This window comes from Polypterus senegalus, chromosome 4, assembly GCF_016835505.1.
Source record: "Polypterus senegalus isolate Bchr_013 chromosome 4, ASM1683550v1, whole genome shotgun sequence".
In the NCBI taxonomy this organism is placed as follows: domain Eukaryota; kingdom Metazoa; phylum Chordata; class Cladistia; order Polypteriformes; family Polypteridae; genus Polypterus; species Polypterus senegalus.
In genome coordinates this window covers 252,872,382-252,897,905 of record NC_053157.1, presented here as the reverse complement: position 1 = coordinate 252,897,905, position 25,524 = coordinate 252,872,382, and the positions used below count along the sequence as shown (strand labels likewise).

At 40.3% G+C, this 25,524-nt stretch overlaps 3 protein-coding genes across 6 annotated transcripts in view; 2 read left to right on the top strand and 1 right to left on the bottom strand.

The window, feature by feature from the left end:
* Positions 1-18,706, top strand: part of LOC120529050 (zinc finger protein 665-like) — a 40,886-nt gene extending 22,180 nt beyond the window's left edge. Inside the window, exon 5 of the mRNA XM_039753109.1 lies at positions 18,567-18,706. Coding sequence (XP_039609043.1) covers positions 18,567-18,706 — 140 coding nt within the window. The remainder of the gene's footprint in view (positions 1-18,566) is intronic.
* Positions 1-25,524, bottom strand: part of LOC120528477 (zinc finger protein 502-like) — a 691,287-nt gene that overhangs the window by 128,247 nt on the left and 537,516 nt on the right. The window lies entirely within an intron of this gene.
* The window catches only part of LOC120528471 (zinc finger protein 391-like), a 102,842-nt gene that overhangs the window by 23,411 nt on the left and 53,907 nt on the right, over positions 1-25,524 (top strand). The gene's annotated exons all lie outside the window — the stretch shown is intronic.

Genomic DNA, 25,524 nt, shown 5'->3' with positions numbered 1-25,524 from the left:
TATTATTGTTATTAATGGCCCGGTATATGAAGCGCTGGTAACACAATAAACTACAGATCCCATAATGCAGCGCTTCAGCTGCCTTGCCGAACACTTACCGCGTTAATCAAGTCTAGCTTATGATGCTGCAAGTTATTGCAAGCTAGCTCACACGATGCTGAAGAGAAAAGTTGATTCTGAAAATAGAGCCTTTAAAACCGATGGGAGGCTGAGTATATGTTTACTGAACCCGTGTGTCTCATTTGTGGAGCTAATGTGGCTGTAATTACAGAATTTAATCTAAGACGGCACTATGAGACAAAACATCAGGGTAACCTGAAGACCTGAATGCAATGCAGAAGATACAGAAAGCAGAAGAATTAAATAAGAATCTGACACTTCAGCGGACGCTTTACCCGTGCACAATCACAAAGTGATTTCAAGTGAAGCTGCTTTTATGGGAGACACAAATGCACCAGTGCACTTGCCCCACTTTCCCTGTTGCCAAGTAATGTTAAACCAAGTCGTCACTACGGTGTTCCCAAATCGCACTTTGCTGATAAACTGAGCGCACTGAGTTTGCACGGCGCTTTGGTGACTTTGAAGAACAAAAAGTCCGTCTACATGCGGCTCGAACCTTGTGCATGTTTGGTAGCACATATCTGTGTGAGAAGCTCTTCTCAGTGATAAAGACTAACAAAACAGCACACAGGAGTCGCCTCACTGATGAGCACCTGCAATCCATCCTGAGAATCTCCACAACACAGAACTTCACACCAAACAGAAACGAACTTGTGGCCAAAAAGATGCCAGGCGTCCAGCTCTAAAATGACATATGAGCAAAGACAACTGAATGATTTGATTTGTTATTGCTGAAAGGAACACATTTTATTTATATTTCTAGGTTTTGTTATGCAGCATGTTCATATTTGAATTTGTATAATTTTGACAGGATATATTTTTATGGAGAGCAAAATCTTTTGGGATATTTAAAATCTAAGTTTATTTTTATATAAAATTACATAAGAGTAAAGAAATTTGAATGTTTGTTCTTTTAACGTTTACTTTATTTCTAACTTGTATAATTTAGACAGGATATATTTTTATGGAGAGCAAAATATTATAAGTTGTTTAAGGTTTGAGTTGATTTATTCACTAATAATATTCCTGTCTGTTTTACCATTCCTACCAAAGATATTTCTGTCGACTAAATAAAAATTCCTTCTATTTAAAATTTAAATAGAACTTGAACAAATCTGATAGTTCATAATATCCACGCAGACTTGCACGTAAGAGCGGGAGTCATCCGTTTTAACAAGCAGCGTATTGCACTGATACGAAATAGCTGTGTGTGTATATATGTAGATATGTATGTATATGTATATATATGTTTATGTGTGTGTAAATATATATATATATATATGTTATATATATATATATATATATATATATATATATATATATATATATATATTTATGACAGCAACACTCATCACTCACAACAGTGACAAAACAATTACATTGACAATCATGTTACGTTATTTTCAAAATGTTTCCTTTTCTTTTCATTGCTTCTTTAACACAGTACTTCTCATCTAAGCTGGTATTTTGCTAGTATATATATATATATATATGCATATATATGTATATATATATATATATATATATATATATATATGACAGCAACACTCATGACAATGACAATGTCAATCATGTTATGTTATTATTAAAATGTTTCCTTTTCTTTTCATTACTTCTTTAACACACTACTTCTCCGCTGCGAAGCTTTTGCTATCAGAAAATAAAGAAAGCTGAAGGTCTCGGTGATGCTGATCTTCTTTCTGCTGTGGTCAAATGAGACAACAGCCATGGAATTACATAACGAGTTCAATTAACAACAACAATTGACTTCTAATTAAGAAACTGGTTACAGTGAAACTGGTGGGAGTTTGATACCCCAACTGGTCATGTTGATACCCCCGGCTGGTCAATCGTTGGTTCACTTTACTTCTAATTTTTATTTGGCATCCATTTAAGGAAAAAAAGAAGCAATTCAGAGGATTCTTCAATTAACAAAGGGAAGGGAATGGAAAAGAAGTCAATTAACAGCAGAAATTGGTTACTCATTAAGAAAGTCAAGAAGGAAAACCTGCAGCCACTGCGGCCCTGTGGGGTCAGAGTTGGATACCCTGATTTAGATTAGGTATCAGCAAGAGGAAAAGGGAAGGTCTACAGGACGGTAGTGAGACCAGCTATGTTATATGGACCGGAGATGGTGGCACTGAGCAGAAAGCAGGAGACAGAGCTGGAGGTGACAGAGCTAAAGATGTTAAGATTTCCTTTGTGCGCGCCCTTATTGAAGGATACCGTGTCGGTTGAACATGAATTCGCGGACAAAGATCAAGATCCAAATGAAGATTATATATAGAGAAGAGATTAGTTAATTTAAAGCACAACAATTTGTTTAGTTTGAATCTCTATGTTTTGAGGTGTGACTGGAGTACTACAGTCTTCAGTAGTATAAGCCTGGAGGAGATTCTTAACGCAATGCCTATGTTTTAACTGTCTCTCTACTGCCATCTAGTGCTTCTTCTTCTAATTTGTTGGCGGACAAACAAAGATCAAGACCCAAATGAAAATTATATATAAAGATATTTAGATCAGATGGCAGCTGCAGCCCCCACCACGGGTTACATTGGAACACAGGGCACTGATGTTTAGGGGGTCAGTCATTCACAAGGCGTTTAAGAAGTCCGGGGTTAGGCACTCATTAAGAGAAACAGGCAGAGATATTAATAAAACTAAGGGATACGCTGGGCTGGATATTAGTATATATATATAGACTCACCTAAAGGATTATTAGGAACACCTGTTCAATTTTTTCATTAATGCAATTATCTAATCAACCAATCACATGGCAGTTGCTTCAATGCATTTAGGGGTGTGGTCCTGGTCAAGACAATCTCCTGAACTCCAAACTGAATGTCTGAATGGGAAAGAAAGGTGAGTTAAGCAATTTTGAGTGTGGCATGGTTGTTGGTGCCAGACGGGCCGGTCTGAGTATTTCACAATCTGCTCAGTTACTGGGATTTTCACGCACAACCATTTCTAGGGTTTACAAAGAATGATGTGAAAAGGGAAAAACATCCAGTATGCGGCAGTCCTGTGGGCGAAAATGCCTTGTTGATGCTAGAGGTCAGAGGAGAATGGGCCGACTGATTCAAGCTGATAGAAGAGCAACTTTGACTGAAATAACCACTCGTTACAACCGAGGTATGCAACAAAGCATTTGTGAAGCCACAACACGCACAACCTTGAGGCGGATGGGCTACAACAGCAGAAGACCCCACCGGATACCACTCATCTCCACTACGAATAGGAAAAAGAGGCTACAATTTGCACGAGCTCACCAAAATTGGACAGTTGAGGACTGGAAAAATGTTGCCTGGTCTGATGAGTCTCGATTTCTGTTGAGACATTTAAATGGTAGAGTCAGAATTTGGCGTAAACAGAATGAGAACATGGATCCATCATGCCTTGTTACCACTGTGCAGACTGGTGGTGGTGGTGTAATGGTGTGGGGATTGTTTTCTTGGCACACTTTAGGCCCCTTGGTGCCAATTGTGCATCGTTTAAATGTCACGGGCTACCTGAGCATGGTTTCTGACTACGTCCATCCCTTCATGACCACCATTTACCCATCCTGTGATGGCTACTTCCAGCAGGATAATGCACCATGTCACAAAGCTCGAATCATTTCAAATTGGTTTCTTGAACATGACAATGAGTTCACTGTACTAAAATGGCCCCCACAGTCACCAGATCTCAACCCAATAGAGCATCTTTGGGATGTGGTGGAACGGGAGCTTCATGCCCTGGATGTGCATCCCACAAATCTCCATCAACTGCAAGATGCTATCCTATCAATATGGGCCAACATTTCTAAAGAATGCTTTCAGCACCTTGTTGAATCAATGCCATGTAGAATTAAGGCAGTTCTGAAGGCGAAAGGGGGTCAAACACCGTATTAGTATGGTGGTCCTAATAATCCTTTAGGTGAGTATATATATACTGTATATATATATAGTGATAAATATATAGTGATATATATATAGTGAGCCTGGGTCCGAATAACATCAGACTAACACCAGCACTTTACACAAACACACGTTTATTATTACAAATAAGTCCCACACAGCACACAGTGCTCTCAGCACCAATCACCCAGACTTCTCTCAGTCTCCGTGGGCCGCCTTTCCTCTCCTCAAGGGAGCTTCGTCCTGCTTCTGCTCCCGACTCTAGCTGTCTGACTGGAGTGAGGCGGCCCCTTTTATTTCCACACAGATATGCTCCAGGTGCCCAGTCACACACACGCCTCATTTTTATGTGAATTGAATGTAATACCTTAACCTTTCCATACAAGAAATAGACAAGCTGTAATTCTGTAGGTCTGGAAACATCTAATGTTGTATTCCTCACTGAAGTATCGATGAAACTTCTCCAGTGTATTTAATTTTCTTTTGTATTATTGGACGAAGTATGTGAAAAGGCTAAAAGACACTAAAGTCTGACCTCACTTAAACCTTAAAACTGCCTATTCCAAAAATGCCAGGGTGTTTGTGTTTATGTTGTCAGGTGCAGCTCTCAGGTAGATGTCTTTCTTTCAGCTTCTCCTGTTTAGGGTTGACACAACAGATCATCTTCTTCCATATCTTTCTGTCCTCTGCATTTTGTTCTGTCACACCCATTACCTGTATGTCTTCTTTCACCACATCCATAAACCTTCTCTTAGGCCTTCCTCTTCTCCTCTTACCTGGCAGCTCGATCCTTCGCACCCTTCTCCCAGTATACCCAGCATCTCTCCTCTGCACATGTCGAAACCAACACAATCTCACCTCTCTGACTTTGTCTCCCAATCATCCCACCTGAGCTGACCCTCTAATGTCCTCATTTCTAATCCTGTCCATCCTCGTCACACCGAAAGCAAATCTTAGCATCTTTAACTTTGCCACCTCCAGCTCTGTCTCCTGCTTTCTGGTCAGTGCCACCGTCTTCTGCCCATATAACATAGCTGGTCTCACTACTGTCCTGTAGACCTTCCCTTTCACTCTTGCTAATACCTGATCACAGGGCAGCAGTGGCTGCAGGTTTTCCTTCTTGACTTTCTTAATGAGTAACCAATTTCTGCTATTGATTGAATTTTTTTCCATTGCCTTCTGTTAATAATTGAAGAATCCTCTGAAAGATTTATTTTTTTCCTTAAATGGCAGTCAAATAAAAATTAGAAGTAAAGTGAACCAATGATTGACCAGCCAGGGGGTATCAACATCACCAGTTGGGGTATCAAACTCCCACCAGATTCACTCTAACCAGTTTCTTAATTAGAAGCCAATTGTTCTTGTTAATCGAACTCATTATTTAATTCCATGGCTGTGCTCTCGTTTGACCGCAGCAGAAAGCAGATCAGCGTCACTGAGACCTTCAGCTTTCTTTATTTTCTGATACTGTATGACAGCAAAGGTTATCTAGTCATGTGTTGGGTCATTTTGTATTTCATTACTGTTTGGTTGAGAATTAAGAAATAAAAGAAACAGATAGGTGTCTGAGTCTTAAATCCATCCATCCATCCATTTTCTAACCCGCTGAATCCGAATACAGGGTCATGGGGGTCTGCTGGAGCCAAACCTAGCCAACACAGGGCACAAGGCAGGAACCAATCCTGGGCAGGGTGCCAACCCACCGCAGTGAGTCTTAAATAGCAAGTCAATTAAAATGAAGGGCAAAAAAGTTAATTAGCAGGAAAAATGGGTCATTAATTATGAAAATGGTTAGAATGAACACCTGCGGCCCTCCAGGATCGACGCTGGACACCCCTGAACTAAATTAAACAAGGAAACAGTCAAGTCTCCATGTGCCTCATGTGTTCTTGAAAACGGTGATGGTAAGCAGGCGTGTGTGTGTGTGTGTAATGAAGAGTTACCGTGAAGGAGAAGCCATGTATCGACCAAAACAGCACAATATTGTACCTTGTTTAACAAAGGCAAAAATAAAAAATACAGAAATATTAAAAGATAAAATGTCTAGGAATGTGTCTAACTGTCCTTACCTTATTACCTCAGTCTAACCCACCGAACTCCCTTTCACTCGTCTACAGCATATCCAGTATGAGGTATTCTCAGTTTTAGGTCTAAATCCAAACTGTCAAGTTCTTCATCTGACCGGTGCTGTAGACTCCTTGAGGAGAGGTTTGATCAGCCATACACCTCGATACACACACAGCCAAGGGACTGGCAAAGCGGGAATGGGATTAACAGTTGGATCAGCAATCTTGGATTCTGCCTCACGTGTGATGAAGGGTGTGAGGCCGAGCGTCGGTGATGTGGCACTTAATTCTAGGGAGGCAACAGTGCAACACGTCCTAACAACACAGTCAAGGAGGATAAAGATACAAAATGGCAACAGGACACACTTACAATTCAGCAGGAAAAAAAAGTTTATTAATTGTCAATTCATTATTAACATCAAATGCTCATGTATTAATAATCTCTAATGTACAAGGCCTCCAAGAACTCAAAGTAAAGAAGCAGAAAAATATTTAAAGTAAACCAAAATGTCAAGAACATTCACATTGTAACAGGCCTGGCTCATCTTGGATTAACTCTGCTGGTTATCTGATGAAACACAGAAAGCAAGCTGATGAAATGTCGGCTAACAGGAGCACCGCAGAACAATCCCACCACTCAGGTGAGTCCTTCTGAATGAAGACAGACCAGGGAGGGCAGCTTGCTTTGTTCACGTCTTACAAGTCCGTCCTTCTCAGAGTGCCATCCACTTTGTGCTCCAGTCCCAAACTCCAAATGTGCCACGGGGTGCAGTGGGGTTGCCGATCTGGAAGTGTCACTCTATACAGGGCTGATGAATGATGACATATAAATCATCAAAAGTGATTGATCACAAATGCCACATTACGTGTTTGTGTGATCTTTGTGATGACATTTCAGAACATGCTAACTGATAAATAACAGACTTATTCAGTGCATGGTCACAGATTTGAAATCAGAACATGAACTTTGAAGTCTGAATGCCACGGCTGTCCTCAACAGTCCACTGAGGAGTGACTGAAAGTTCTTTCCACCAATCAGCTTTCTTCTTTTGTTTTCAGTTGCTACCTGCCTTTTCTGTGTTGTCCTTTCTGATTTTGTCCATGTCACCTCTGCCACTGAGCGTATTTCATCGATGTCACCTCTTCATTTTGTGGTTTCCACTTTTTATATTTTTCTGTCTTCTTGCATTTCATGGCCAATGTACCCTATTTAGATAAGTCCTTATAAGAGTCCAGCTATACTTACACATTGGAAAACATCAATGACATGAAATATAAAAAGAGTGTGGCCAAAAATTGAAACAAACTTTCAAAATACAGAAAGTCAGAGCAGAGTGAACCAACGCCAAGTAGTGAGGGGGTCAAATGTGACCTTCAGTGGTGGGGGTACAGAAGGGGCCACTTCTGCTTTTTTGAGTTTTCTGTCCAGTAAATGAAGCTGAAGCTTTGTGTAGCTGACACTCTCTCAGAGCAGAGCTTTCTAATCGTCCATCCTGCTGTTGGAGTTTATTGAGCTCCTGTGGCCTCCAGCTTGTAGTCTCGACATGAAGAAACGTTGTCTTAGGAATCGATATGAAGAAGGTGCTGAAGTGAAACTGAAACCTGAACCAACATATTCGGAGTAGAGAGTGTCCTTCACACACCACCCCAGGATGTACTGATATGAAGCAAAGTAACATCAGTTATATTTTTAGGTTAATTTATCAAATTATCACCTGGGACAGCAGAGATCCCTGTTTGTTTTCTGCTTTGTCTTCTCTTTTTCTCTTATATGTCAGACAACAAAATTAGTTCATTTCATTTTCATTGTGTTCTGCATTCATTATGTTGTCCCATTTTTTCGTAATATTAACATTATTATTTTAAATAATATTCCTTCTCTGCAGTGGGCTAGCGCCCTGCCCAGGGTTTGTTACCTGCCTTGTGCCCTGTGTTGGCTGGGATTGGCTCCAGAAGACCCCTGTGACACTGTAGTTAGGATATAGCAGGTTGGATAATGGATGGATGGATATTCCTTCTATAAATTAATTGATATTCTTCACAACTGTGGTCCCTTTTGCTAACAATAGCATGATGTTGTGATTCTTTCTTAAGCTCTTAATCATTTCTCTTTGAACCCTGAATGATTCATTTTATTTGTATTTAGATCTTCTTAAATTCCTACTTTTGGACTCACCCTTGACACACAGCTGATGAATGTGTTTGGTTTGTAAAGACTCTTATCATTTATAAATGATAACCTAAATTAGTGTCAAAGTCTTATAAAGCCCCTCTACATTGGTCTGTCATGTGACGGCTCTCGTTTTAGTCTCCTGCCCTCCTCAACTGTCCCTCCCCAGTATCTGATTGGACAGCATTGGCTGTCAGCTGACGTCACTAAATGATTTCTTCATTATCAGGATTTCACTTCTCCATTTTTTTATTATTATATTCAACTTTTTCAGTTGTGTTCTGTGGTTGAAGTTGTTATCACCGCACAGTACTGTTGCTACCTCATTCTGTTGTCTGGTGTTTGTATTGTTCACCATCTTATGTCACAGCACTGGTGCATAGATGAACAGTCCCTTTGTGGCTGACGTCCTGGCAGTACAGTTTCTGTGTCCTTCATGAAATCTTACGTGTTGCTGATGATGGCTGATACAGGAGGACCACTTTCAGCATTCATAACAGCTAAGAGGCTTACCACAAGTACGTCAGTCATTTATGACAGTGTAGGCCACTGCTGTCTGAAAAGAATTAACCACATTTAGGACAACAATGAGGTTTTTTCTTGCACCTATAAGTTGTTGAAGAAGTTTCTTGCTGTTTGTGAAATGTGTTGCATTCCAGTGTGAATTCATATGCGGCTCTGAGGTTACCTTACATCTACGATCGGTTTGCCACTTTCAGTGTTTTCTCCACTATTCTTAAGTACTTATTAACTACTTTTAACTGGAGTCCGTTACCTCATTCAGAAGATTTTTCTTCAATTTTTTTGGTTGCAGATCCAATGCAAAGATCATTTGTCATTTCTGGGACAGGATTTGCTCCAATATGACTTTGAGTGTGTCTCCGAAAACTTCACCTGGAAGAGTACCCTTTACCACATTCAGAACAGGTGTATTGCTTCTCTCCAGTGTGAATCCTTCTGTGGCACCTAAGTGAACTTGGACGTGAGAATCGTTTGCCACATTCTGGACAGCAATAGGGGTTTCTCTCCATAGTGAATTCTCATGTGATATTTAGGAGTCGTGCTGTCTGAGGAAAGCTTGCCACAGTCAGAACAGCTTTGTTTCTTACCAGAATGAATTATTTTATGATTGTGAAGAGAACTGTGATATGAGAATTGCATTCCACATTCAGTACAACTGTAAGGCTTCTCTCCAGTATGACTTTTCATATGCTTATACAGAGCATTAAGGTGTGAGAATTGTTTGCCACATTCCAAGCAAAGGTGAGGTTTCTCTCTGGTGTGACGTCTGATGTGACTTTTTATGATGCTTTGTTGTGTGAACTGCTTATCACACTCAGGACAACAATAAGGTTTATCTCCAGTGTGACTTCTGATGTGGCACAGAAGTGTGCTTAAATAGAAGAATTATTTCTCACATTCAGAACAGCAATGACATTTTTCTTCAGTATGGATTCTGGCATGTGGATAAAGACTTTTCTGGTTTGTATAACATTTGTCACATTTGAAACATACATATTGCATTTTCGCTTTAGTGGGAGTTTGTGTGTTTACTTGAAAAGAGCTAATGTTTAAAACCTTTTTCCACATTGAGAACAGCAATATGGCTTCCCTCCAGTATCAATTTCTGTGTGCCTTTGAAAATTGCATTTGTCAGAAAATTGTTTGGCACATTCTGGACAATAATGAGTTTTTTCTCATGTGTGGATTCTTCTGTGCCTCTGAAGATTGCTGATACGCGAGAACGACTTACCACATTCTGAACAGCCATGGGGTTTTTCTCCTGTGTGGATTCTTCTGTGCCTCTGAAGATAGCTTTTACATGAGAAAAACATACCACATTCTGGACAACAATGAGGTTTTTCTCCTGTGTGTATTCTTCTGTGTCTCTGAAGGCAGCTTCTCCTTGAGAAGGCCTTACCACATTCTGAACAGCAATATGGTTTTTCTCCTGTGTGGATTATTCTGTGCCTCTGAAGACTGCTTCTCATTGAGAATGACTTACCACATTCTGGACATTGAGGTTTTTCCCCTGTGTGGATTCTTCTGTGGTTCTGAAGACTACTTCTCGTTGAGAATGACTTACCACATTCATGACAACAATATGGTTTTTCTCCAGTATGACTCTTCACATGCTCGTTAAGTTCACTTTTGTGTGTGAATTGTTTGCCACATTCCAAACATTTTTTTCCAGTATGAATTTGGAGTTCTTTCTCCACTTCCTGTCGATCAGTTTTGATGGCTTCTGTTTGTGTTACTCCAGCAGCAGGGAGAGAACTGCATTGCAAAAAGGCTGCAGTCAGCTTCTCTGGTGCTCTTGCTGATTTGTTCATACCTTTCTCTTTGTATTGAAGGGAAGGCTGACCAAATGAAGGTAGAGAGAAGCTGCCATTGCTCTGTAAATCTAAAATAACACAAACATTTTAACTATATTTTCCCTGACACCTCCACGAAAAGTGCAGGCAGACACTTCAGTTTGCAAGCATTGGTACGAGAATGCAGTCACAAGTACACTGCAGAGCTATAGCACGTCTATGTGAAAACAGCAGAGAATGAAACTGAATAAAATAAAACAAAAACAAAACTAACCTTTACAAGTATCATAAATTACACTGGCTGTTACAGACTGATATCAAATGTATGTTTTTATTCTAAAATAGTAAGACTAAGAGCAGTTCATTTATCAAAACGGAGTTGTGCGAGATCGAACTCATGACCTTTTGATTACCAGTCAGGAGGGGATACCATTGCGCCATTGAGGCAGTCGTAGTAAATGCATGTCAATGTCACACGCTAACGCTGCCTTTTTATCTGCAGTTATATTTTTGAATAAAAGCGCACTTGTTGTGTTATATTTGTACCTTTTGTGAAAGTGTTTCTTTGATATTTGGACTTCAGGCTTCACACATTATTACACTTCATGTCTACATTTTGTCAATTATTACTAAAACATTAAAAATGTTTCTGTTTTAATGATGTGTTTGCACAGATCGTTGTAGACACGGAACACACATGAAATGCAAGTGTTCCAAATAACGATACAGTATTTATTAAAGATGTCATCGTGCTTGACTTCTCACTCTATACAACTCTAAGCAACTGACACACAGGTAAACAGACTTGAGCTGAGATAACTGTACGCCGGTAGGGGATGTGATAGCAGGCTGCTTGCTGTTTGTTGCTTATCCACACATTTACAGAATTAAGGACTCTGACAGAGAAGTGAGAAGCGATTTAAGGTGGGAAGGATCTACGAGTTTTTTCGTAGGCTCTGGTAATTCTAGTCTTATACGAGTGGGGACAGCGAGGGTCTATTCAGTACAGCAGCACACGTCGTGGATGACAGGAGGACCAGACTGTCCTCAGAACATGAAGAGATGCTTATATTCTTAGATAAGAACCTGAAGTGTTCACCGAAACTGTCTCATTTTCTTCTTGTCGGAGTCGATTGCTACAGATATTAAACTGAACGTTTTATTTGATTAGAAATGTGGAGTATGAGTAAGACATGCCTTTTGTTTTGCTCAGCTTGTTTTTGTTCCATTATGTGTGCGTTATGGGTAAATGTTCTTTGTGTATGCTGTATGCCGTAGCACTTTATTATGGAATGTGAACTTTATGCAGGGCTAAAATACATTTATTATTTTTAAAAAAGTTATTATATTTGATATCAGCAGGTCCTAATGGAATGGGTGATCAATATCGGCTTTAAAGACTCTGATTAGAGCCTTCCTACCCAATAATGTGTCTGAATTTGGGTTTTCTCTTCTTAATTGTAATGTATGTGATGATATTTACATCCTCTAGAACCTAATCTGGATTAAAAATAAACATACAAATATATCCGCTTGTGTTAGGGGGGCACAGTGTTTAGGACAGCTTCTTTATTGTTCAGGAATCCTGGGGTCAAATCCTGCACATAGTTTTTCAACACAGGGGATCTGAATGGTGTTTCTGGTTATTATGGTTCTTCCCCTCATCCCCAAAAAACATGCAGGTGAAGTGGAGTGGTGACTCCAAAATTGACCCGATGTGACTGTGGGAGACAGAAGGGGACAAGATCATCTCCAAGTGAAGATTTCACACCACTGCCAACTTGTCCAGGCCATGCTGCCCCAGCAAGTTCAGGCAGAGAGCAGAACACAAGATGCTGAAAGAAGACCCTGAGACCCCCTGAATGTCATCATGTCTCATACAGGTAGCTCTTGTCACTGTTAACGTCAAAGTGCACGAGATTACAATTAGAAAGATGAGGCACATACTGTATTAGGTGAGCACTGGCTTGAGCAAATTCACTCTTATTTAGTGCAAAGGAGTGAGGATTTGATTCTTACTTGTTTATTTATTTCTGGGGACATTTCTGCCTTAACTGCCACACAATTTAAGAAATATACACGTCTTCAACAAAATATGACTTTTGATATTCTCATTGAACGTAATGTACTGTTGGCCTAACATACGTCACAGCATCAGTCAAAGCTTCATGATGTTCAAGTCATGCACTCAGCACTTTAGATTTTTCCTTATTCACCCAAGTTGTTCTAATTTATCATTTATTAGGTAATCTATTGTTTGTTATTGTTCACCCAAGCAGGTGGTCTTTATCCAAGTTCAACTAACTGTGTTTTGAACTCTCATTTCAATCTTCTAAAAACATCAAATCACCCACCGTTAGAATTCATAAATGCTCTCTTCTTTTATATTTAATCACATTACTCACTTATTCCAACACTCCCAGGTGACTCTTCTCCTTCTCTCCCATTTCCCTCGGTGATTTTCTCTTCAGACTCTGATAACTCTGATTTCAGCTCTGCAGAATTCTCCTGTGTAGCCAGTCGTCCTGTATTAGTGGACCAGGGCTGTAAACTTGATGGAGATTCTTCACAGGCATCAGGCTTGAAAATCTCCTCAGTTTCATGCTTTTGAAGTTCAAGACCAACAGAGAAATCATTCAAATCCTCAGCTTTAATGGCAGCAGTCACCCCCTTGCACTCCTCCTCCTCTTTAAAAACTGAAATTCTTTCTCCGTGATCCTCCAGCTTCACACACACATACTCTGGTGTGAGCCGCTCACAGTCCTCTTCTTTAACGTCCACCGTTCTTTCATCCACACCATCTTCTTTGGCAGAGGCCATGCTCTGTGGGAAACTCTTCTCTCTCTTTAAGTGTCTCCCCCTCTCTTCTCAGATTCACTTCTCACATGGACAGCCCTGAGCTGGAGGCCATTAGACACCTCAGAGTATGACTAAGTGAAATGGGAAAGACCTGTGAAAATAAAAGTGTAAAATTAACTTAATAAAGTCAGTAAAAATAATGAGCACACTTCAGGGTCACAGTGCCCTCCATGAGGTTTGGATCAAAGTCACATTTTTCTTGATTTCCTCCTCTACTTCACAGTTTAAAATTAGAAATCAAACAATTCAGATGTGATCAAAGTGCACTGCAGACCTTCATTAAAGGGGATTTGCATACATTTCAGTGCCACCATGTAGATATGACAACACTTTATCTACACAGCACCATCATGTTTGGACGCAGCAATGGCAGGTCTATTAAAGCCGTCATATTTAGGGCTTTGTTGGATATCCTCGCTGGACTTGAACTGCGCATCAGGAGCTTCATTCTGTTAAGTTGTTATATTCTATACCTTATATATGAGCTCCTATTTGTGGGATTACAGGACTGCATTCTGACTGAGAGTAGGACATTCGGGGTGTGAGGAGAGTGGGTTTGTAGGAGGATATTCACAATGGCGGTGTTTTATAGGAGAGAAGAATAAAAAGTGTGTGGCTAACTGTGACGATGTGGGTTCAGGCTCCACACTCCCTTTGATGTTTGGGAACCCTTGAACCCAACACCGTCGATAATGTAACCGAGTGAGCTAGTCAATGGAGGCAAATTACTGAGCAAGGGGAAGGTAGAAAGTGCAAAAGTGCTTTTATTAAAAGCAGTCAACAAAACAAAAACAGTGTTCATAAATAGTGCAGATCTTCATAGTTCATTAAATAAATAATCCATAAAACGAACGTGGGGTAAAACCAATAAATAGAAGCACAACAATCCTTTAAAAACGAAGGTTAAAATCTTCTCCTGGAAGCAGTCTTTAAAACAAAAAACAAATCCGCTGCTTTTCTGTATGCGTCTCACCTGCTTATCCCGTACGGGCTTAGCAGCAGGCAAGACGCTCTCTGCAGCTGCCCTCCTACTTCACACGCTCGAGACTGGAGACCTCCGATCCCTGGCTCGGTATGGCACTCATCCCAGTCCCGAGACTTGATTACCCCAATAGCCAGGTCGCTCATATTGGGGACTCCACCACCAAGCCTCCCGACTTCCGCTGCCTTTTGCGGCTCGTCGCTTTCACCTTGTCACTCCCGCTACCAGATCGCCAGCGGAGCTATCTACACAAACACCTGGGTGTCGGCCTAACACCCAGCTTCCTCGCAGCTGCCCACGGCGCCATTCGCCGCCCGTCCGCCGCTCTGCGTATCCGTCTCTCTCCTGCACCGCTTGCTTCCACGCTCCCTGTAACCTCCGCCCTCTTTCCTTTCCTTTTTCTCTCCGATCGCTTTTTTCTTCCCGAACGCTTTTCTTCCCCTAAAGCCGACTCGCGCTTCTTTTAAAATGACGAGGGCCACAGCAGCTGCAGCATTAGCCGCGGGACAATCATGAATGTGGGCAGTTCCTCACCTGTGCACTAGGTGAGAAACGCCCACACCCTACGGATCGCCCCACGCCCACTATGGCCTAACGTCCCTCGCTAAGCCGCGAGCACAATGATTATTTATTTAAAAATCAATGGCCTTTTCTCCACGAGCTGTGGACCCATAACACCACACTAACATCAAAGGTGTTGTGTTGTTATTAAAGTTTAACATTCGTAGTAGAGGATGGCTGATAATTATAGAATCCTGCCTGCATTTGACAAGAGAAAGGCACACGAGAGCTGAAAAATGAAGATTTAATATGGACACGGGTTACTGAGCTTAAAAATAAAAAACCCACAGTTGGGGTTGGACTGTCACTTACAGGGAGAGCATTGAGATGTCAATTTGGGCAGAAGACCTGAACAAAGATGAAGGTGTGACTGTTCTGATAGAAAGGCTTGATGTCGTGTTTAAAGGAGAAAAAGGATCGTAACCTATGAGGATATTCAGATTTTACAGAGTTAAAAGGGTGAGTGAGAACCCTAACTACAAAGACGACTGTTTCATTTATGTTAGGTAGAATGGCCTGAGGGGACTGGGCAGTCTCATGGTCTTGAATCTCCTGAAGATTATATTTTTTTCTCCAGCCATCTGGAGTTTTTTTTTTTTTTTTCTGTCCACCCTGGCCATCTTACTCCTTTTCTATGTTAACTAATGTTGTCTTATTTTAATCTCTTATTTTGTTTTTTATTTTTTGTTTTCTTCATTATGTAAAGCACTTTGAGCTATTTTTTGTATGAAAATGTGCTATATAACTAAATGTTGTTGTTGTTGTTGAGTGCAGTTTATATGTTGGATTAGATCATCAATTTGGAGCAGAGATACTCCTGATGGGTAATTCCACGTCAAATTGTCACATTTTTGGGCCTCCTCATCACATATTTTAACAAAACCATATATTCTGGAGAAAGTCATGACATTAAAATATAGCTTTAGTGAAAAAAATTGGCCAATTTTAAAATTTAGGTTTTCTTGGTATTTAAATATTAACATTATAATCACTTATAACATGGTGATTTTTTTCACTTTGTAGATAGCACAGTATTTTCACAAACTACAGAGCTGGAAAAGAGCTTTAAAACGACATGAGAACCATTTCTGTTCACTTATATTTAGGTAGAAATAGCCAGTCAAAGTCCTAATCCAGCACAGTGTTCAAACTTTGTGATCTAAAATCTCCTTATTATTGCTGATCCAATTTCAGTTCCATGGGTCACTCAGATGACCAAATCAGCAGGCCAAGTCTCGTTAAAATCTGTGACAATGAGGTCCCTAAGTGTGATGATGTGACATGGAGTGACCTGTATGTGTAGATATAACATGGCTGTCCTGATGCTGTGTGAGCTTTTAAGCTGTTGGACATGACGTGTTTAGATACAAACCAAAGGCAGCTGGCATTAACAGCAGGGATGGCACTTTTGCTTCAATGGCATTGGCGCCAATGAGACTTTTTGTAGTAAAGTCCAGTCTGGTAACAATGGGCATTACTGTCACTCATGAAACTGCGTATTTCACCAGTCAGAGACAACACAACAGGTGGCATTTGCAACGCAGCCAGAAGAAGTCGCCATTGCCAGTCAATAATCTGTTAGCCAAATATGGTAGGAGATCAAAATGCATTATCATCAGAGCACTGGGCTAAAGACTGAAACAAAAATAAATGAACAGGTGATAATAACAGAGGAGACTGGAGAATACAGAGGACTGTGAAGAATGAAATATGACGTCATTTACAAAGGAATCAAACTCAGACACATTGAGAGTTTTGGTCAAATCTTTAGGATTAGCGGTAATTGACTCTACTTGAACACTCACAGTCTATGGAGAGAAACGCTTAGACGACGACATTAGTCAGCTTGACCAGAATGAAGTCACAAAGCTGAGGAACTCAAACATTTCAAGCAGCAGAGCTTTCATATTTGGAGGAGATGAAGTTGTGTATTCCATCAAACGAGTGAAAATTCCTGTAAAGATTGGAGAGACACGATGTGGCACTGGAACAGAAGTGGTGCCAGCTGAAATGCCAATGTTGTCAGTAAAACATCCTTAAAAAGGGCAGGGACACTTTTAGATAATGAAAATGACAAAGCAGTGATGTTTAATCAGCCAGTGACTCTTGAATTAACCAGCTCTGCTCATTACTGTGTGAACATCTCAGATAAAGAAACTAAAAACGATGAGCGTTGTGAACGTGAGATTCTAAGAGTTTCAGAAAACAGGAGTACAGGAGAGAAGCAAAAGGCTTTGTTAAACTTCACCTCTAATGTAGACCTCCTTCACTGGACTGATTTCACAAACTGCTTCACTGCTCAGGAATCAAAGAGGCAGAGTGGGCTTCCTTACTTAGTTAAATTGTTGAGAATTGTGAGACTCGCCTGAAATACAGCAAACCCAAACTCAGAGAAGCTGCTGGTTTGCCGCTGGCCTATGAATACAATGAAACTGCGGCTACAGACTGACATGAACGTCAAACAGGAGGACGGGGTCTTCACCTCATTGACACATTCACACATTTCAGTGCAGGAAGTGTTGTAAAGACAAAGAGACCATCAGAAATTGTGAAAATACATTCATTCATTCTCAGATAAGAGTACATGGAGCTCCTCAGAAACTACTTGGTGATAATGGTGGAGAATCAGAGAGATGGCAGAGAATTTTAACATTGAAACAAAGACCACCGCTGCATACAGTCCCTGGGGTAATGGACTACCTGAGAGACACAATCAGACACTCACAGAGATTATACACAAAGTGATAAAGAATACTGGATGTGATTGGTTAGTGCCAGATTAGCGCCACGGGGCACTAATGGTAGAGAATACCATGCACAATATTTATGGGTACAGCTCATATCAGCCGGTGTTTGTCTGAAATCCAAATCTTCCTTGTGTTCTCGTGGACAGACCACCCGCCCTAGAAGGCACCACTAGGAGTGTGTCAGTGGAGCACATATTCCAGCGCTGGACACTCCAAGAAGAGCATTTACTGAAGCCGAGTGTTCAGAGCGAATACGGAGAGCACTCCAGAGACAGGTTAATTCTGAAAATTATAAATCTGAGACAAAGTGGACGACAAAAGAGTGGACTGTGCAGAATGGAAGGGACCTGCAGATGTCATTGGACAGGATGGAGTTGTGAAATGTGTCAGACGTGGAGGTGCTCTTGGAAGGGCCCACCATTCTTGACCATGAAAAGTCAACGTAAAATGACAATCGACAGACCACCATCAGTGAGAGAGATGAAGAGAGAGATTTATCTAACACTACATCAGATAATGAAGACACTGGAGATGAGAAGGAGACTCTAAACTCTTCAGTCCCAGTAGAAGATGTTGATGTTCAAGTTGAGCAAACTCACAGGTTAAGACGGAGTCATTGTGTTTGTCTAAAAAAAGGGGCAAACTGTGAGATATGTGGACAGAGATGGTGACATACAGATAAAGTATTAGATTGGGCTGGCAAAGCAGAACTTGGTATAATTCAGAGTTTACTGATCCTGACAGCACTGCTGACACTGAAGGTCTGTTGGCACATCAAGTGTAGATAATCTGCAAGATGAACCAGAAACTAATGAACTGCAACTATGGGACTTGTGTGTGGAAATCACAGAGATATCAGCTGAGTCAGCAAAGCAGGAAGAGATAAGCAGCTGGGAAGGAAATGGAGCATCTGAGAAGGTGGAAAACCACAAGATGGATATGCCCTTTAAAAAGAGACTTCAGCAGGAATCGTACCTAAAGACCACCTAGTGGCACGAGGGTCTGAGGGGCAAGATAGGAGTGGGCTCAACAGGGATTCACCATCATGGGCATCAGAATCTGTTCACCAAGGTCTCAGAGGTGGCACTGCCACCTTAAACAATGAGGACAGACAGTTGAGCTCCAGCCCATAATAGTCGAGTCACGGCTCTGCAGCTTTCAGATTTTTATGTCTTCATATGGTTGGATACAAACAGCCCTGATGGACACACCACTACCCTGATTTGAGTCCTGTTCTTCATTTAACAAGGCCATGTCTTGTAAACTTAAGATTAAAAAAGTGTACAGAAATACTGAAAGCAGATGGAAAAGACATTAAATAAAACAATACCATTTCAAATATTGCAATAATTGTACTGGTGAAGCCATGCCAGCTGTAGATTTTACTGTATCCCTCCAGCAGGACTAGCTTGTATAATGTTTGTATTTTTTATTTCCCATTAAACAAATCCAAGTCTCCCTGTTACAGTGAAATCGCACGAGCATCTTTCTTGATAAGAAAATAACAAAAAATGAAATAATTTAAATTATTTCTAATAGGACTCAGTATGAGACAAACTGCTGGAAATAAAACCTGAACGCGCCCTGCAAAGTTAAATCAGAATTGAACGTCGGGGTCGTGCGGGAGCGAGCGGCTGAACAAGGGCGTGCCCGACAGACAGCATAGTTCGGAGCATGCGCGAAATCAAAAGGAGAAGCGGCGCGGAAAAGTGCACGAGAGTGATGAGAGCAGAAGCAATTCCAACTTAACGCGCCTCCGCCAAGTCAGATGTAGCATTACATTTCACGGGGCATCCACCGGGCAATAAAGTAACGTAGCACTAGCAAAAAAAAAAGTCGTCCACAGTAAACTCCTGGAGTTGCAATTTGCTGTGCCGCCTCCTCATCCACGTAGCGCTCAATTGCCAGAACTTAAAAGCGATCCACACGGCGTCAGGCACCGCCTCAAATTTAAAGCCACCCAGCATGTCGCGGTCTTGCTCACTGCTGGCATTCCCACCCGTACGTGATCCCCACGTTCGACTTTGTCTCACCTTCTGCACCTTTGCTTGATCTTATGATCGTGAAGAAATCGGAGCGCGTGGGCCTCCTAAGAGCAAACTAGTGATGAGCTGCTCGATGGTGACTTTTCGAGCTTTTGAAGTGCCGCTGTCATGCTTGTTTGTAAAGCGCTTGTCACGTGATTTTGAGGCACGCTGGCGTCATGACATCATTGATATCTGCGCAGTCAGCTGCTGATTTGCTCAGTCCCGTCATCTGCTGAACGGCTTCAAGTAAAACAGGTTGCCCTGCTGCATCTGTCAGGTGTGCTGACCCGAGTTTAAATCCTAGTTGGGTCTCGCTTATGGTCCCTGCCGAAAGTTAAAAAAGGACTTTTTAAAAAGAGTTATGTAGTACTTGTCTAACAATTAACAAATACGTCTAGCAGACATTATGAACGATTCACATGGGACACCTCGTTCCTTGGTGTCGTGTCTACCTAGGATCTGTAACACATTAATAAGCATGTATTTGCGTAAAGCAGCGCGTATTATAACAATCCAGCGTCACCCCATGTCGATCATATCAGAGAGGCTAAGAAACGCTTCATCAAAGCCGACTTGTATCTGCACACGACACTCCTCATTAAACGTTTTTACTATTCAGTGATTCCCAGATCTGTAGCTGATTTGTATTATTGATTTACAAAAAGTAATGTGAGTAAAAGCGAGCTCTGCGTAACTAATCACAACTGTCTTTAAAACAGAATTAGAGCAATCAACAGCGTCTTCTGCAATTTAGGGAAAGCCTCGGGATTTCTGCGTTAATGAGACAAAAATGTTGTAAAGAAACTGCGAATTCATCCAGAGGTGGACATAAAGATCACTCAAGTACTGACAAGAAGGAGCAGCTGGATAAGCACCTCTGGAGCCAAACTTTCTAAAAAGCATCTGACTGTCAGCAACATCCTTTCCTTGTGAATTCGTCTTTTCAAAGGGGGGTAAATAAGTAGTCTTCTGAAGTGCAGCACAACAAAGTAAATCATTGATGGAAATACAATTATTGCAAGGCTAAGCTTTTGTCGTTTCTGTTTTCTTAAACCATCTTCAGTCCCACAATCCCCCGCAGTCACTGACACGTTTAACGTTCTCTGCTCCTCACCTGTCGTGTTACCCAAAGCATCAACACTGAGTTTCATTCAAGGCTTTACCGTCCGTCCTGTCACACACGTAAAATAAGACAAACATGTCCTCTACATACGTGTTCATTAATAATAATAATAATAATAGTAGTAGTAAACTGGCAGGAATGAGAAAAAGCTCAAAATGGTAATATCTATGAGAAGAGCCCTCATGCCATCAGGGTGAGGAGGTGCCTTGTCTCCCGTTATGTGAACTCGTCTGCCGCCCCTCACTTACATTGGCACGCGTCACACTGGGGGGGGGGCAAATGCAATGGAGAATACCGACAATGTACACCTTCAGAAGTGGAATAAATCGACTGTATACTGAAGCATTCCATTGTCAAACGTAAAAATACAAAGGAGAACATTTCAGATAAACGACGAGTTTTGTTAATTATAAAGAATACAACATAACTATTATATATGTTTTTACTTTTTATTTTTTCTCACCAAACATTACATATCTGTAATGGGAAATGAATATGAGTAATGTGTTTACAATAATTCTGATTAAAATATATTAATGAACAAACTGAGACACATTGGCCTTTTATCACAAAGCGTGTGTGCTGTCATTTAGGACACAATGCATTGTTAACGTTACGCACTCTCCACTGACGCGATGTCACGAAAACAAAGAAACAGCGCAGTCCATGAAACTCACAGCCTCCTTGATTTCTGACCTCATGATTAGTTGTCAATATCATATAAATAAAGTCATTTTAAGAAGATGACAAGTCTGCTACAGTCAGTTCAATAAACACTCTGTTTAAAATGTTTGCATATACAGAATATAAAACAGAATCTCAATGAATCGGGACTCGTGAGTAGTAACGAATAATATGTGACACTGAGAAGTTATAATTCATAATAACGGGAACAAGTAAAAACTACGACTTCCTAAAACGGACACTGTAAACGTAGGCATTTCAATAACTCATTTAGGAGACTTGTGTGTTCATTTCAATATCGATTTAAGAGCTCAGTTGTGGAGGAATATTTCGGACAAAATGAAATAAATAAATAAATCCGTAAATAAATAAAAGTACTGTGAAATGTGAGCATAAATAAATAAATGTGTCATGAAATAACAGCCTTAATAAATAAATATGTCATGAAATGAGAGCATAAATAAATTAATGTGTCACGAAATATGTTTTTCGTTGCTTATTTATTTATTTCATTTTGTCCGTAACATTCCTGCAAACCGTCATGAAATACGGCTTGAAATAAAACTGTCACTTTCACTCGTCAAAGTAGAGACGGTGGGTTCTAACACGCCCTCTAGTTACTGATTGGTGAATCGATAGCACAAGAATTAATTAGAAAAATGCTTACTACTGCCGATTAAATGGATTCTGCCGAAGATATTACGTATTTCAGAGAGAGAATTGAAGATTTATCGGAAGAAATTACAATGTTGGCGGCCCTTTTAGACTCCGATATAGATGAAACTGTTTTTGAAATTATCGAAGAACAGGTGGAGCGGACTCTACTACACTCCAGTTCAGGTGACTCAGTTCCCTGCTCTGGACGTCCATCCTTTGACATTCCAGCTGAGTCAATAGAACACCTTCTGTTATGCGGTTTAAAAGTAGGACAGACTTCAGATCTATATGGTGTATCAGAGAAGACGATCACAAGACGAATGAGCCAGTTTGATATACGGTAAACTGCAACGGCTGTATTAGTTTAGGTACTTTGACATGGAATGCCCAAAGCAGCTCCACCTAATATTTTGAACTGAACAACTTTGCCACTGATCAGAGCTGTACAGTTGTTTGAAAAAGTAGCTGCGAATATGCAACTGACTTTCTACTCGTAAAACAAGGGTCAAATACTCAGTTCTAAAAGGGCCGCCAACATTGTAATTTCTTTCGATAAATCTTCAATTCTCTCTCTGAAATACGTAATATCTTCGGCAGAATCCATTTCATCGGCAGTAGTAAGCATTTTTCTAATTAATTCTTGTGCTATCGATTCACCAATCAGTAACTAGAGGGCGTGTTAGAGCCCACCCTCTCAACTTTGACGAGTGAAAGTGACAGTTTTATTTCAAGTCGTATTTCATGACGGTTTGCAGGAATGTTACGGACAAAATGAAATAAATAAATAAGCAACGAAAAACATATTTCGTGACACATTAATTTATTTATGCTCTCATTTCATGACATATTTATTTATTAAGGCTGTCATTTCATGACACATTTATTCATTTATGCTCACATTTCACAGTACTTTTATTTATTTACGCATTTATTTATTTATTTCATTTTGTCCGAAATATTCCTCCATACTCAGTAAGCCACCTGTTGTACTAAACGGCCGCTCAAACAGCACTGAACAGTAAATAATCTAACAATTCAATATAAGACAATGAAACGAAGAGGCCGACAATGAAGGCTCACGCTGTCCTGCTATGTGTTTGGAAGGCGCTGATTGGCTGAAACTGTTTATAGCGAATTGTGCCAAGATGGAAGTGCCGTATAGCGATCAGCAACGAAAAGACACATTTAACATTCAACCTACCGACAGATTTTACATACAAGAACTGCCGACTGGGGTCTTTGGGGAACCCAAGGATATATAAAAATGATAATAAGAGCAAAACTTTTTTCTTATCAGATCATTAATAGTTACACTGTAAAAAGTAAATCTTATGTTTGAAAAATAATAACAAAAAATAGCTAACTATACGTAAAATAATTATTACTTTAATAAAAATGGATTTTACCCTTTTTATTGATTATTTAATTCAAATTCAATAAAAAGAAACAAGAATGTTAACTTATTTTTCTTAAAGCGTAAACATTTTTTATAACTTATTGTAAGTAAAAAGCTATACTTTGAAGTAAAGACAGTTAATTTAAATGTAATGACACTCTCATCGATTTCTTGGTCTTTAAAACAACGCATTCATCTGTAACTTTTATCCGTAATAAGAGCTATTTTACTAAGAATGTGTAAGTATTAACCATATTAATTTCGTAATTAATAACTAGTATTTCATTTTGTTAAGTTACAGACGTAAGTAGTTGTTGTTTTCATGAAACCTTTCCCTTCATGTCGGATACAAGGCGAGCAAGGCAGCGTCTTTTTAACAACCTACCTCGTTGGATTGCTTTAAAAAGCAAGGATAATTACGTATGTTCATATATATATATATATATATATATATATATATATATATATATATATATATACTGCGGAGGGTTGGCACCCTGCCCAGGATTGGTTCCTGCCTTGTGCCCTGTGTTGGCTGGGATTGGCTCCAGCAGACCCCGTGACCCTGTGTTCGGATTCAGCGGGTTAGAAAATGGATGGATGGATGGATATATATATATATATATATATATATATATATATATATATATATATGTACAGTGGTGTGAAAAACTATTTGCCCCCTTCCTGATTTCTTATTCTTTTGCATGTTTGTCACACAAAATGTTTCTGATCATCAAACACATTTAACCATTAGTCAAATATAACACAAGTAAACACAAAATGCAGTTTTAAATGATGGTTTTATTATTTAGGGAGAAAAAATCCAAACCTACATGGCCCTGTGTGAAAAAGTAATTGCCCCTTGTTCAAAAATCACCTAACTGTGGTGTATCACACCTGAGTTCAATTTCCTGATTACTGCCACACCTGTTTCAATCAAGAAATCACTTCAATAGGAGCTGCCTGACACAGAGAAGTAGACCAAAAGCACCTCAAAAGCTAGACATCATGCCAAGATCCAAAGAAATTCAGGAACAAATGAGAACAGAAGTAATTGAGATCTATCAGTCTGGTAAAGGTTATAAAGCCATTTCTAAAGCTTTGGGACTCCAGCAAACCACAGGGAGAGCCATTATCCACAAATCGCAAAAACATGGAACAGTGGTGAACCTTCCCAGGAGTGGCCGGCCGACCAAAATTACTCCAAAAGCGCAGAGACGACTCATCTGAGAGGTCACAAAAGACCCCAGGACAACATCTAAAGAACTGCAGGCCTCACTTGCCTCAATTAAGGTCAGTGTTCACGACTCCACCATAAGAAAGAGACTGGGCAAAAACGGCCTGCATGGCAGATTTCCAAGACGCAAACCATTGTTAAGCAAAAAGAACATTAGGGCTCATCTCAATTTTGCTAAGAAACATCTTAATGATTGCCAAGACCTTTGGGAAAATACCTTGTGGACTGATGAGACAAAAGTTGAACTTTTTGGAAGGGAAATGTCCCGTTACATCTGGCGTAAAAGGAACACAGCATTTCAGAAAAAGAACATCATACCAACAGTAAAATATGGTGGTGGTAGTGTGATGGTCTGGGGTTGTTTTGCTGCTTCAGGACCTGGAAGGCTTGCTGTGATAGATGGAACCATGAATTCTACTGTCTACCAAAAATCCTGAAGGAGAATGTCCGCCATCTGTTCGTCAACTCAAGCTGAAGCGATCTTGGGTGCTGCAACAGGACAATGACCCAAAACACACCAGCAAATCCACCTCTGAATGGCTGAAGAAAAACAAAATGAAGACTTTGGAGTGGCCTAGTCAAAGTCCTGACCTGAATCCAATTGAGATGCTATGGCATGACCTTAAAAAGGCGGTTCATGCTAGAAAACCCTCAAATAAACCTGAATTACAACAATTCTGC